The 15,626-nt window shown below is 39.8% G+C and overlaps 1 protein-coding gene across 1 annotated transcript in view; it reads right to left on the bottom strand.

Annotated features, from left to right (window-relative positions):
• Window positions 1–1,173: 1,173 nt before the first annotated feature.
• The window catches only part of CRYBG3 (crystallin beta-gamma domain containing 3), a 60,128-nt gene continuing 45,675 nt past the window's right edge, over window positions 1,174–15,626 (bottom strand). The window contains exons 14-22 of the mRNA XM_082221199.1: window positions 14,902–15,028; window positions 14,143–14,175; window positions 12,941–13,050; window positions 12,384–12,510; window positions 7,506–7,645; window positions 6,236–6,359; window positions 5,791–5,949; window positions 4,388–4,547; window positions 1,174–2,695 (exon numbers count right to left, since the gene is read on the bottom strand). Coding sequence (XP_082077325.1) covers window positions 2,607–2,695; window positions 4,388–4,547; window positions 5,791–5,949; window positions 6,236–6,359; window positions 7,506–7,645; window positions 12,384–12,510; window positions 12,941–13,050; window positions 14,143–14,175; window positions 14,902–15,028 — 1,069 coding nt within the window. The 3' untranslated portion in view covers window positions 1,174–2,606. The remainder of the gene's footprint in view (window positions 2,696–4,387; window positions 4,548–5,790; window positions 5,950–6,235; window positions 6,360–7,505; window positions 7,646–12,383; window positions 12,511–12,940; window positions 13,051–14,142; window positions 14,176–14,901; window positions 15,029–15,626) is intronic.

Here is a 15,626-nt window from a genome sequence, read left to right as displayed (position 1 = left end):
CCCCAATACCACGTCTAATAAAGTTACTGGTCTTTCAAAGCACCAGTCTGTAAGTCCTTCACTTTCGGGAGCTGTGCCTGTGGTGGGACTAGAGCAAATACAGACGTACCTTAGAATCCGTTCGACAACCAAGGCACGGCTTCTGATTGGTTGCAGGAGCTTTCTGCATGCAATCGGAAGCCACGTCAGATGTTCGGCTTTCAAAGCATGTGCACAAACCGGAATACTCACTTCTGGGTTTGTGGCTCTCGGGAGCCAAAACGTTCAACTGGCAAGGCATTTGGCTTCCAAGGTACGACTGTATCCTGAAAGTCTGCTGCACTTAAGAGTGCAACTCCATTCATGCTTGCTTAGATTCCTGTTGAATCAGGCTTACTCCCACTAAGTGGGGTTTTTATTGTAGTCATAGTTACATAACACTGATACACCAAATGAGAGCATCTTATTTGAGGTTGACTGGATTTTACATCGGCTTGAAAGCACTTTTTTAAAAAAGTGTTAAATCTAATTTCAGAATTGTTTGATTTTAGCATACACAAATTCCATCTATTAAATAAGTGCTTCAGATGAAAATACATTTAAAGATCCTAGTGATGTAAAAAATGAAAAAGTAGGTGTATTATTTATTTTACAATCTAAAGTGCTTATTAGGATGCAGTGCACACACACATATGCAGCATTTCACCTTGCATAGCTCCCTTGGTTCTAGAAAAACTAGGTTTTTTTAGGATACGAAGACTGAACTGCTGGTAGAGGTTGTGCAAGAGCCAATCAAGGCTGCTGTTACTGGTGTGAGCTACTGCAACAGTTTGCGGCCCAAGTGCCTCTGCTGCTTCTGCAACCAGTGACAGGAGATGTGGCAAGGTCAGTTGTGTCTCCAGAATGCATGTGGTTGATGGCACAATGCAGCAGAGTTGTGGCTCAAGCCCTTAGGTAGATGTTAATATATTAAGAATGCCATATCTTCATTATAAAAATAGAGGTTTTCCTCCAAAGTTTTTACCTTTTCCTTAACTATGCAGCTATAGCAAATATGAGAAATCTAGTCTTGCACCGTTTGGTTTTAGCTATTCAAGCTTGATGTTCAATTGTTTCCAAAAAATACATTAAGGTACACAGAAATAACGAACTGATCCAGCATGGAAAGCTACATGTGCAAACAGGCCCTGAACATGTGGCCACCATTTTCATTTATTGACATAAGAGGTTGCATACCTCAAGCCCTTTAAAAGTGGTTAAAATTCTGCTAAATTCAGTCCTGTGGCTCCTCATTTCCTGCCAGAGCAGCCAGTCAGAAGGATTTTAATTACTAGGGGCTCCAGATACACTGGAGTGAACAACTGTATTAGACTGCAAATTTAGTTTTAAACTCAGACATTGTTTTGCACAATTCCAATTTAAGTTTGAGTTTAAAACTAAGAGGAAAGTGGAAAGGTTCTTGCAGGATAGGCAGAAGCAGAGCCCCAAGTCTGAATTTATCTTCAACTGGAATTTTCATATCCTTTTACACTTAGGTTTTCCGTATTTTTGGAAAGGGTTTTTTATATATATATATAAAAAACCAATTTGCATATGTAAAGTGGTACAAATAGTGCTGGTGCAACTTTCCAGAAAACAGCTGAAAGCGTGGTGTTGACTTGTTCTCTAGTGGATGAACTACGCTAAGGCTTAGAGCTATGTTTAGTTTATCAAACACTTTTGGCGTTCTGATTTTAATAACTCATAAGTAGAAAGAAAAAAACCCAGGGCACAATCCAGCCAAAGTTAATTACTGCAGAAAGCAACCATATACTTTAATCTCCCTAGTTAAACACTTTTTAATCTCATTGATTTTTAACTGGCTGGAATTGTGGCTACAGTAGGTAGACTAGAACAACAGCAGAAAGTTTTCTATACAAAATCTGAATCATTGCCAATATTTCTCTGTGACAATGCTCTGTGCATTACCAAGCTGCTAGTGAATAGTTGAAACTAGTCACTAGATCTCTTACATAAATTCTCCTCTACAATAACATACTATTGAGAATGGAGAATTAGCACTAAGCTTAACATTAAATAAACTGTCTTTTCATATACAGTTCCCAAAGCATTTGTTTTATCGCCATTTTCAGTTACAATGGTGAAACTTACCTGAGGCAAAACACTCAATTTTTCAAAAGTGAGATATATCTAGATATGAGGAAACAGTGCAATAATCAAAAAGCTTCTACTTGTAGCTTAAAACTGTAGGAGATGCATTTCAGCTCAAAATTTTGTTGTTTTTTAGCTCTCACATGATAAGGAAAAGGGGGATAAAAAACATATAATTAGCAAGTAGAGAATGTTTGCATAATCACCACTGTAGCATTATTGCTTAATAGGACTCTGCTGAATATGCCATTGCTCTTATGTAGTATATCTGTTCACAAGGGTAAAGAAGACAATATAAGATTCAGCATTCCATTGCCACTTAAAACATGTGACAGTTTTGGATTCCCTGGCTAGCAGAGTCAGGCACATTCTATAACACGCTCCAGTGCTGTGTGACTTCAGTAGTTTGTTCAACAGTGTTTCCATCCCACATTTGTTCAGAGTTTAAAATGCCTTTATAGTGGAGTGAGACACACTCACAATATTTCGAAGTCCCATATCTGTGTGCATTTGCTGGTGTCAAGCTGGTTTACAACAATGTGGCTCCTGTCATAATAATATCCTCCTAAAATAAGAGACATTTGAGAAGGTCAATAGTTCACGTCAATTCATTATTGATTATTTATAAGCCTATTTTTTCCATTGCACTAAATGTGCAGTACTTGTAAAATGTTAACACCTAAAAACTATTTTTAAAATTGTTTTTAAATTCCCTCTTTCAAGCTAAGCTGGAAGCAATATGGTGATAATATATACACATGATCCAGAATTAGTTAGTCCTGCACAGTGTATTTCAGGTAATTTTTTTTGCCTTGTATTTTTTTCTGTTTTTCTAGCTTATGTAGGACAGCTTTCCAGTGTGCAAAGAGCTGCTATCTATAAAGGTTTTCTTTATGATTCTGCGAACAAGTGGTTGTATTAAAGCTGCAGTGACGCCTGGGTCTGTCCAGACTCTGTTGATCCCCTGGCCCTGTTATTAAGAGCCGGTAATTGTATTCTTAAGCAGAGATCCTAATGTATGCATGGCAATTTGGAACGCAAATACTGACAGACATGAAAAATTTGACCACAAAGTCAGGCGGAAATGGCATACTTTATAACAGGGATGGCCAAACTTCGCCTCCTGCTGTTTTGGGACTACAATTCCCATCATCCCTGACCCCTGGTCCTGTTAGCTAGGGATGATGGGAGTTGTAGTCCCAAAAACAGCTGGAGGGCCAAGTTTGGCTCTATAAGGCAGCACTACAGAGTATTCCCCCCGCCTCCCCAAAAGCTAAGCAAAATATGATCATTGTAGCTAAATGGATTATCCAAATTCAATGTGTGTTTTATCACTGTTTATAAACACATGAATCTTTGATTTGGTTTCACTGCATGCTTATGGAAACTGCAGCTGCTGCTGCTAGCATAGCAAAGTAATATTCTTTTAGATTCCATTGTTACTGGCAAGACAAAAAAAAGAGTCCTGCTGGATCAGACCAAAGGCTCATCTAATCTAGCCCAGCATCTTATTTTCGCAGTGACACCACCTCCAGTTAACCCTCCCCTGGCTTTCCTACAGTGTTTGTACCCAGAGATAGTGTGCCACTGGTTCTCTCCATTCCACTATGCTTTCCTTTAAAACCAAGCACTACAGCTTGCTTGTTCTGGCTTATAGGCTTCTAGCATCAGTGGATGAACACCTATACATGGTGTCACTATCTCTGGCACATACCCTTTAACTTGAAGTGCTTTCACCTTTTTGGATTTTTGTCATGATCCCCTACAAATACATTCATTGCGTAGTTCTACCCTGCTCTTAAGTTGGACAATTATAAACATTATTTGGACAATCAAGTCTGATACTGACAAGGGCCAGCCTATTCAGAAAGCGGACCAAGGAACTTCGAGCATTACTAAGCTTAAAGCTAAATGAAACAATTACTTCTGGTGAAATACTTCCTAGGAGGCATGATTTTCATGATTCGAGTATCCAATGTGGTTTTGACGAAGAAGCCTTTTGACTTCAGTTGCGAAAAGATCTAAGGATATTGCTATTTAGATGGACTAAATGCATTCGTGACCTCAGTGTGCAGAAGAGCTCGCTATGTCCACTTTCTAAGTTATTCCAGGTAAGCTTGACAATTATTCAGGGTAAGCTTGACATGACCTAAATCTAGTTTAAGAGCCTTAAAAGGGGAGTGAGGAGACAATTGTGTGAAGACTTGTATTTTTGTACCAAATTAAAGGGGCATATAAAACAATAGCTAAAGTCTACCTTTGATATCGAGAACCAGTTGGTCACTGAGGTATGAGCTGATGGTCCCATCTCTGTTGAGCAGCCACTTCTGTCTTGCCTTCCCATGCTCTACCCACAATGCGACTTTAGCTCCAGGAACATCTCTGCCTCCAATGACATCAAGGCAAGCATCATTAACCTAGATAAATTGGGGGAAAGAATTTGTTCATTGCCTTGGTGGGCTCTAATATTTACATATTTCTAACGGATATATGTCCTACAGAAAAGTACAATAGCAGGAATATAGTCTCCAGCAACAAGAAGGCTGGATCCATCATACCACCAAAATAAACAACTGATTCACCGAGTACAGGGTATCACTGTTTTTAGTAGACAGTTTAAAGCATGGTATGAAGAGTAAAAAAGGGCTGGTGCAACAGGCCAAAGTTCATTGTTAGGCATGCGTATGCTCGATAGCAGGGGTTGGGAACCTGTGGTCCTCCAGATGTTGCTGGACTCCTAACGCCCATCATGTTGACTGGGGAAGAGGAACATGGGTCTCCAGCAACATCTGGAAATCATCTGGTTCCCCATCCCTGTTTTACAGACACAGATCTATCTGTGACTAGTTGTATTAAGGCAATTGGAACAAAATGGTGCCCAGGACCTGGAGCAGATTCTAAGCGTTGAACAAATGGAGACAGTGATCTCAGTGCTATCAAATTCAACATATGTAACTGAGGACAATTGCCAAGAAGGAAACTTTTAAAAAAGGAGGGGATTACGGCAGTTTTGGCCTAACCATAAAGCAAAATGTAGCAATTGCATCTTTAGTAGTATGCTAGAAGGCATGGTTTTCCATACTCAGTTTTTTTACAAATGCATGATAAAGGTGGTCTGAGAAGTCTGGTACAAATTAGCACACTCCAATGATAAAACACACACTAAAGTAACCTTTTAGAGAGGTTCTTCTCCCAGGGAGACATTCATGCAAGGAAATGTATCACATGCAGAGCTAATGCATTTGAACTTGAAAATGATACAGGAGTCAAAATAATTGTTCTCCCATGAAGGCTGCTATTAAAAAAAAACAAAACCCTTATTTTTCTGACACAGTGTGCTGTTTGCTTTTAAAATACATTACCTCATTTCACCCTGAAAAGTTTGCAGTTTCAAAGCCTTATTCATATGAATTAGAAACATTAATTTGTGGATGCAATGGAAACTTGAATTTGGAACCTGGGCTGTTGAAGAAGCAAGCTATGGATTTGTGAGAGGGAAAAGGCAGGAAGGGTTAGCTAGCTTTCCTAAGTACCTAAAGTGTTTCCACTGCCCATCGCATTGCCCTGGTCCCTACTTGCACAGAAGAAGAAATGGCCGGGCTTTATAAACAGACAAAATTGAGGATGATGACATTGCTGTTTCAGCTGCTAGCAAAGTACCTTGGACTTGAGAAGTCCAGAACAGTAGCGCCAGATCTGAGTAGTCTTGCCATTTAATGGGGAAAGACATAATGATGCTGCTCTTGCATCCATTAGATTCCCAGCAACTGTCAGGTATTTGTCTAGGGATCGGTTCTTTATTCTGAAGTACACTGCTGGCTGAAACAGAAAAGAATAATTACCACACACTTCAGGGACAGGTATGTGTCTCTGTTATAAATCTGCACAAATACATTTTTCCTTCTGATGTAAACATACAACCTCTGTTTGCATACCGCATGCATAAAAATGGTAATGTACTTCCACAACTAAATGAATACTAGAATTGGACATGGCTTAGGTTCCATTCAGCAGAGAAGAACTCCCTACCTTTGCCGAATGTAGGATCAACATTTTAAAAAGATGCATGTATTCTGCGAGAAGAAACAGACTTTGTAACTGGTACCTGCTTTACAGGACGAAGGGAGCCAATTACTTTCCAGCCACTAAACTGAGTCCAGTTCGAAATCTTGCTGGGTTCAAGGAGAAGTTGCTTCCCTAAGAAACTGCATCCTTCATATGCTATCCATCTAGTTCAAAACAGAATGTGAATTAACTATGTTAATGCGGTAAAATTTCAACTAGACAAAAAATATGCAGTAAAGTGTTTTTAACTGAAAATATACTCATGCTTCGCATGATCGCATTATACTAGATGTTGAGTTGTAAGCCATTAAGGCTTCAATACTATGCATATCTTAGCGAAACCTACTTCCAAATAGACATGTACAAGATTGGACCCAAACATCTGATTAGCCTATGTGAGGAAAGACAGCAAACAGCCTTTGCCAACTTTGACTATAATGAAACAGAGACCAAACTACCACATCAGATGTTCACAAAGGAGCATCACCCTCCCATTCAGATAGGATTCTGGTTATTTTAACAGCTCTGGGCAGGAAGTTGGCATTTCTCCAGAGATCTTTCTAACATGTTTCCCTATCATAGGGGAAGGAAAAGGGAATGGGCAGAAGAAATTCAAATCAACTTTAATTTCAGTTCTAATTCAATCCTAAAAAAATATTCCCCCAGAATATTCCCCCAGTGATAATCTTAGTTGTTGCAGCCTAGCATATGCTCAGCAGACTTTTGCTTTCTTCTTCATGGAACACTCCCCCTTTCCATCATTTAAAAATACCTTGGATGAGTAATGTGGCATTGTAGCCTATACTTGTAACCTCTGAGGGTATTTTCAAGGCAGAATATTGCCTTATGTTGTTTAAAGAGCGGCGTTTATTTTACAACAGACATTGCATCATAGTTGTTGGAAACCTGAAATTAATATATAGCAGGTTTTCATTTTTCTCCTCCTCTACCTATTCTAAAACAAGGCTGGCTGTGTGATTCCTGTTTTGCAAGTTAAATGCTTTTATCTAAGACAGCCATTTATTCTTGCATTTTTTGCTTGTTCTGTCCTGCTTGAAACATGTTAGCAAATAGTTCCTCTGATCTTCACTTCTGCCATTACAAAATAAAGTGCTGCAAGACTAAACGTTTCACTACTTGAAGTATACATATATGCACATTTACTGTGTGTGTATATCCCCAAAAAGCACTTGGATTAATACAGTATTCCATGCAGTTCCTTCTTATGGAAATACTAGATGACGCTCAACAGTGCCACCCTGCTTGTGCAATGTTAGGAATTCTACTCTGTAGAATAAAGGGATACTTACAGTCCACTTTTCACCCAGACAGACTGGGTAAGAAAATGAAGATCCTTATTCAGAATTGAACTGGCTGCTTCTTGCAAGTGCAGCTCTCTGCCTTTGCAATTCTCCAAAGCGAAAAGGCTGATCAAAGGCTCGGCAAAAACCTACAGAAAAGAGAAAAGCTGGTAACATCTGCACAGCAAATGTCGCTGTGAAGGTAGTTCCCCATTTTGCTAGTGTCTCTACTTGCAAGGTGACAACTCCCTCCAGGGACAGGTATCACTGCACATTTGGCTTCTGAACAAATCAAGTTAAGGAACATTGCAAACTGTTAGAAGCCAGCAGCGAGGCTTCATAGAGTGGCAGAACAACTGCATTTGGGGCCCCACAACTCATGAGGGCCAGGGCTTAAGGTGGGGGAGGGGGCAGGTGGGGAAACCACCTTTCTGCTATGCCAGGTCCAGACTAGTACAGCTGAGAAGCCCAGATTTGGCTTCCTGCCAGAAGCTGGGCAAGCTTAGGATACAGCACATCCTTGGTTGGTCCAGTTCTATCCCTTCCCTGGCCTCTGAAACACTGGGGTTTTTTTTTGGGGGGGGGATATGCTGTCTATTGCCAGTGGTAGCTTCCACCCGCCCCATGGTTTACATGAACACAGGAATTCCATAGTGGCAGAGCCCTGAACCCCCACTAGAGCTCAAAACATGAACATCTTCAACTTATTCAAACCGTGCCCATGATTGCTAGATCATTTTAAGGCTAGCAGAGAAAAAGGATTTGAAAAATCTGAAAGTAGAAGATAGTCAAACAATGGCACAGCCTAGAGAAGGCCTCCTCAACTTTGGCCCTCCAGATGTTTTGAGACTAGAATTCCCATCATCCCTGACCACTGGTCCTGCTAGCTAGGGATCATGGGAGTTGTAGGCCAAAAACATCTGGAGGGCTGAGGTTGAGGAAGCCTGGCCTAGAGGATCAGAACAGTTTTCAAAATTGTTGGTAAACTTGGATGAACAACAACAACATTGTCAGCAACAACAGAGATTGTGGAACAGTCCTAGGCACACCTACCTAGGAGGAACCCCCACTGAACATCATGAGCGGAATTGTCAAACAATTAGGGTTGGCAATTTTTAAACTGGCCATTGTTTCTGCACTTTCAACTCCTAATTGATTAGCACTCATTAGGAGGTACCAGCCCTGAGTCCTCACTGGAAGGGCAGATCGTGAAGCTGAGGCTCCAATACTTTGGCCACCTCATGAGAAGAGAAGACTCCCTGGAAAAGACCCTGATATTGGGAAAGATTGAGGGCACAAGGAGAAGGGGACGACAGAGGACGAGGTGGTTGGATAGTGTGCTGTTTGACCAAGCTGTGGAAGGCAGTGGAAGACAGGAGTGCCTGGCGTGCTCTGGTCCATGGGGTCACAAAGAGTCAGACACGACTAAACGACTAAACAACAACAACAACAACAATCATTGCTATCCCATGAAAAGCTTCTCCTGCTAATCCCTGCTCATTACACTTCTGCCAAAGGCACAACAGCAGCTCTGGCCATTATTTTCTGCTCAGGTGACAAAGTTCCACAGATAACATTCTATTTAACTCTGACCTACATGACAGACTTTCATAGAATCAAAGAATTGGAGTTGGACCATACAGTCTTCCTCAAACTATCCTTTTATTTTTTCCTAGTGCAACTATATCAAGGACTGAGAAATTGTCAAAGCTATATCAACAGTTGTTAATGTGGCAGCTTCTAGTAATTATGAATATGTAAGCTTAATATCACATATCTTTTGTTATATCATTTTGTGTTTACTTTCAATCCTAGCCAGATTTAAAATAAAATAAAAATCCAACTAAAACAACTAAAAAAAGTGACCTTAGATTCTGTTGGCAACAGAAACCAAATAAAAGCTGGTTGTACTGATAAGCATAATCAATTAATCAGCACTTCATAAAATAAACAAACAGCCATCAGGGATGGACTAAGTATACTTCTGAATACTAGTTGCTAGGCTCATGAATGGGAGAGGGCTATTGGACTTATGCCCTGGTTATGGGCTTCTCTTGGCCACTGTGGGAATAGGATGCTGTACTAGAGAAGCCTTCGGACTGATCCAACTGGACTCTTCATATGGGATGAGTAAAATTACAGTCGTACCTTGGTTTTCAAATGCCTTGGGAGTCAAACGTTCTGGCTCTCGAACAATCGAAAACCAGAAGTGATTGTTCTAGTTTTAGAATGTTCTTTGGAACCTGAACATCCGACACGGCTTCCGATTGGCTGCAGGAGCTTCCTGCAGCCAATCGGAAGCCATGTCTTGGTTTCTGAACATTTTGGAAATTGAACGGACTTCTGGAATGGATTCTGTTCAACTTCCAAGGTACCACTCACTGTACTTTTAAAATGTCTTCTAAGTCAGCAATGCCATAAAAATGTAAACTACATTCCAGTTACATCTGATGATACCTAACTGCCTAAAATACTTCAGCTGAACTGGGCATGGACTGAGATGCTTAAGAACCATTTTTGTTTTCTCTAGCCAAAATGAAGTACTTTTGCAGTAGACACGTGCAGAAGAAACCATTTCGGCAATTAAAAACAAGCACAATACAAAAATAAGCAATGTATAAAATACAGGCTCAAAACAATTGTGCACAGAAGTAAATAATGTCTGCCCATTACTGCATTCTTGAGTGTTCAGATCAACATCTAACATTGTTGCTAAAAGCAGCTTTCTAGAACAGCAAGTGCATGATACTGCTAAACTGCATGTTGTTTGTAAATGAAACCAGGGGAAGTTCCTCCTTGTACAGAGGTCATAATTTCCTGCCACAGAGCCTCTTGAGGACACAACACAATGGTTTAACAATGCTAGTCTCTCTTAAAATTTTAACAAATTTCAACAAATTTCAAATTAGCTGGATTCTAACAGTATGAATTTAATAAGGGCCAAATGACATTGCAAAACAGCCAAAAGACAATACAGTGGTGCCTCGCAAGACGAAATTAATCCGTTCCGCAAGTCTCTTCGTCTTGTGGTTTTTTGTCTTGCGAAGCACGGCTATTAGCGGCTGTTAGCGGCTTAGTGGCTATTAACGGCTTAGCGGCTATTAACGGCTTAGCGGCTTTAAGAAAAAGGAAACAAACTCGCAAGAACTCGCAAGACGTTTCGTCTTGCAAAGCAAGCCCATAGGGAAATTCGTCTTGCGGAACGACTCGTCTAGTGAGTTTTTCGTCTTGCGAGGCATTCGTCTTGCAAGGCACCACTGTATAGTTGCACACCAGAAGCATAGAAGGAATGGACCAAATGAGAGACTGAGTCTTTAAATGTTATCATTCTCCTCCTCCTCCTTGTCCTCCCCCCCTCTCTCTCTGAGAGAAGGGACAATCATGAATAGGCAGGCGATAAGATGAGAAGAATTAGCCTATTCATTGGTGAAAGCTATAAAGCTATTTCAAAACATTTTTTTAAACACTCAGGGACAGTAAAACTAATCTAGTACAATGCTGAACACAAAGGGGACCAGTTTCCCAGTTTGTTCTTAGTGCAACAAAGAGCTATTAAGATTAGCAATACACATGGTACTAAAGTTAGTCTACTTGAGGCAATTAAGACATACTACGGGCAATTTAACCTGTAAAAACTTCAGTTATGCCCTAACCTGAAGGTTTAGAAACTGCTCGAGTCAGGTAACATATATCATTGCCTGTGATTATGGCAGGGAAATAATAAACCTGGTATATATTTGCTGCTACCCACTTTGCATTTGTCACCAATTAACACATCCTTTCCCCATTAAACAAGGCTGCATTCCTAACCCCAATGACCGAAGAGTAAGCCCCACTGAATTCAGTAGGATTGACTGATTAGACATAAATTAGGATTATGGTGTCAGTCACAAGAATCTTGCAGCATCACACCAGTGTGGCTATTGCTGTATCATATGCTAATCCTGTTCTTGCTATTACGGATTGCTTGGTAAGCTGCAAAACTTTTTTTCTGTCAGAAATTTGAGTGGGAGGGTGGACCTGGCAACCTTTCAACAAATTAAAAAGGTAAAGGGACCTCTGACGATTAGATCCAGTTGTGGCCGACTCTGGGGTTGCGGCGCTCATCTCGCTTTATTGGCCGAGGGAGCCGGCGTACAGCTTCCAGGTCATGTGGCCAGCATGACTAAGCCGCTTCTGGCGAACCAGAGCAGCGCACGGAAACGCCATTTACCTTCCCGCCGGAGCGGTCCCTATTTATCTACTTGCACTTTGACGTGCTTTCGAACTGCTAGATTGGCAGGAGCAGGGACCGAGCAACAGGAGCTCACCCTGTCACGGGGATGCGAACCGCTGACCTTCTGATCAGCAACTCCTAGGCTCTGTGGTTTAACCCACAGAAATTACACTGGCACGAATTATAGGTTGGAGATCATTTGTTTAAATCCAAACAAATATTTCATTAGATGGTTGCTTCCTGCCTGCACTGCTGCTACTGCTCCAAACGCAGGACAACTGAGTCACCTGAACATGCAGTTGGCATGTAAATAAAATTAGAGGGGAAACCTCTATCAATTAGCCATATTACCACGTTCTTCTGACAAAGACATGAAACTGGGACAGGACCATTGTCAGCACAATGCAGGAGGCTTGGTAGGACTCACCACAAACAATGCCTGCCTGTGCACTAGACTTTGCCCTTAAAAAAGTATCTCCTTGCCACCGCACCAAACAAAGTACTATTCAGTAAGTTAATTTTCTCTCTCTAATATCTGTGTGCATATGCAGCCCAACTGTTCAATTTCTCTGCAAGATGCTATTTTCCCTGAATTTGAATTACAGGGAATTTAATAGGCTTCCCTGGAGTATGGCTGGCTATAAAACAGACCTTTTAAATACAGATCTTACATATTCAAGAGGCTTAAGGGACTTGACTGCAGCTGCTGGACAACCACAGGAAGTAAGGTCAGGGTAGAGGTCTTCTTCCAGCACACACTGATCCTCAGCAGTTTCCCCCTGGTAATGCAGCAACCAACTAGAAGGATAAATCCAAGAAAAGGTCAGCTGTCGTAATAGGTTATTATGTTTTTCTCCAAATAAAATATCAACAGAAGACAATTTTTTCAACACACACTGATTTCATTCTAGGGACTTACAACTAAACACAAAATAAATGCATACAGCGTAAGTTTGATACTAGCAGTCATGAAATTAGGGGCCTATTTCTAAGCATGGCACAAATCTGACTGTAGGCTTTAGCAACTATATAATGCCCTTACTGAAAAGTTAACAGCTTAAAAGAGAGATAATTTTCAAGACAGCTTATAAACAAATATTATAATTAAAGCATTATCACCATTTTTTTTGTAAACTGCCTTGAAAATTCTCTCACTTTTAAGGTGTAAATAAAATAGATTGAAATTGTTTTCCAAGTTGCTTTAAAAATTGTGAATAGATCAACTCACCATCCCCGAAGAACCTTAAAAGAACAAGGTGTAAATGATGCAAAACCAGCAACTTCTCTTGTAACATCTATATACGATCCCTTGAAATGTGTGCCGCTGAAAGCTTTAAGCTATTAAAAAAAATGTTTTCAACACATAAATGCATAAACTAGAAAACAAATGTATATATTACGATAAGTAGTCACAGAGAAGCAGTGTTTTATCATTCTGAAGTTTTAAAAAGAAAAAGTTGTACTTAAAACATGTTATTTTCCCTATAGCATTATGACTGATTTGTAACTGATCTGATATTTCTGCTAAGATTGCTGATAACAAGTATGTACTTGTTGATACAACAGTTGCCTGTATGAAAACTATTAGCAATGTTCGTATTTATGGAATACAGCTGCGCAGTATGCAATATAATTTTTCCCAATTAAATGCAATTAAGGTTAAGCAGCCTAAATCAAGATTTTGGTAGAAAGTGAAGTCTTCTAGTACACTGCCTAATGGGCAGCAAAAGTATACACCATCCAGTTAGGCCTGGAAATTGACAAAATGTGGTAGGCTTCCATCACAGGATGTGCTCCAGTAGGATAGACTAGGAAATGTTAGTCAACTGAGAATGGACTCATTAGTACAACTGAAAAACATTATGTAAGCTTGCTAGAGAGCAAGACAACACCGCAGTTTTGGATGTAAGCATGTAACTTGCTTAACTTGGTAAGGATGCAAAAAATATAATAAAAAAATCTTGGCACCAACCCTTAGGGGCAAAAGAGCAAGAGAAACTGGAAAATCAACCAGCTGGTTATGCTTTCCCAGGGATTTAAAAAATAGTGGACAATAGTTGAGTTCTCTCCAGTAAAAAGAAGAAAGAGGAAATTGCTTGCAAAAATAAACCCAGGATTAGTTTTATATTAGGAATTACCATTCATGTTTAGTTTTAACTCACTATTTGTGTGCGCGCGTGTGTGTGTGTGTAATAGTTAAATATGAGTTTCCTTCCTTTGAAACAGTCTATTTAGCTTAACTACTGAAAAGCTGCTCTCAGTGGGAGGGGAGCTATCCTAGAATACATGGGAGGTGGTGTTGGGGGGCTTCAAAGCCACACCTGCTTCCTCCAGAGGGCAACTTCCATTCACAAAAGGGTAAATCTTGATCTAACCCCAATATCCCACAAAATTAATGGTGCTAATAATTGTGATTTCACAAGAACTTACCCAGTGTTTGGGTTCATGATTTCCTAGTGGCTCCTATAAAAAGCATAAATATATAAAATAGAAATATGAGTATATCATTGAGTATGTGAGTATATTATTGAGAAACTGTTGATTCATCATGGAGGCTCAACTTCATTTTCTACTTGCATACTTAGCAAAAATGAAATGGGATTCATAGATACGCTTAATATGTACATGGCATATTCTGTTCTGATTTCCTCCTCTGTAAGGAGATAAGCTGCAGAAACTTGGGAAAGCTTCTTATTCAAACTGTGTGTGTGTGTCCGATAAAATACGGATTTTCTATAAGTCATTGGCAGAAGATTTTACCACAAGGTTGGCTTTATATGCCTTTGCCGCTGAGTATGCACACTGAATCCTCCCCACACAAACACAACTTATGGATTGACTGCACACTTTTGGGGGGAAGGAAACATAATTTTTATTAAGACCTTTGGCCCAAACAAACTATTTATTATTCTCTTAAAAATATCCTCATGACAGCACATCTTGACACTACTTAAATTTGATTCCACCTCAGAACAACTTGCAACAACAACAAAAATCAAAGTATGATAGGAAAATTGTAAATAAATTTCAAAACCACAAGAAGTGTGAGTTCTGTGTGTGGTAGATGGAATTCACTATTACATTGTTATACGAGAGCTTTAAAATATTTGTCTCATTGGTTTATGGATTATTACAATAAAGTATTTTTAGCGAATGATACACCGTTTCCCACCAAATGTGATAACTCACCAACTTAATTGGACGAATTGACATAATAGTTTCACTAGAACCTCCCCAGTCAAAAAAACTTTTATATTTTCCTTTCTCCAGTATATATTGTTCTCCACAGAAGTGCTTCTGCTGATAGGCAACCCATCTAGATGTAACAAACAAGAGAATTTCTGAGGCTCAAACTCATGAGGCAGCTACTCAGATATACTAGTAATTCATATACTGCTCTAAAAGAATTGTCCATTCCTCATTTGTTCATCAAATATAAATTTAAAACAAGCATTTAAAATTTATGTGTTGTGATTCAATGTTATCTGACACTAGACAGATTTCCCAGTTAGCCTATAAAGCCACAGGAAAAGACATCATTTCTATTAGCCAATTATAATTATGGGTGAAGCCAAAAAGTTCTTTCTATTTGCAGTCATATATCACAAGACGAAGAGGCTGTTGGATCAGGCCAGGGGCCCCTGTAGTTCAGCATCCTGTTTTCACAGTGGCCAGTCAGATAAGGGAAGCCTGAAAGCAGGACCTGAGCATGGCCACATTCTCCCAGTAACTGGCATACAGTGGAGGCCAAACATAGACATTGTGGCTAGTAGCCATTGATATCACTTATAGGTAACTTTGCAGGTTAAGCAGAGAATGATAACTAAATAAAGAGAAAAAAAGAAAGATTTGGAATGCAAGCAAGTTACCTTATTTTTCACTCTATAAGACGCACTTTTCCCCTCCTAAAAAGT

This window comes from Podarcis vaucheri, assembly GCF_965113315.1.
Source record: "Podarcis vaucheri genome assembly, chromosome: 4".
NCBI lineage: Eukaryota > Metazoa > Chordata > Lepidosauria > Squamata > Lacertidae > Podarcis > Podarcis vaucheri.
Note: the sequence above shows the minus strand (reverse complement) of the source record. Positions and strands in the feature narration are given on the sequence as shown.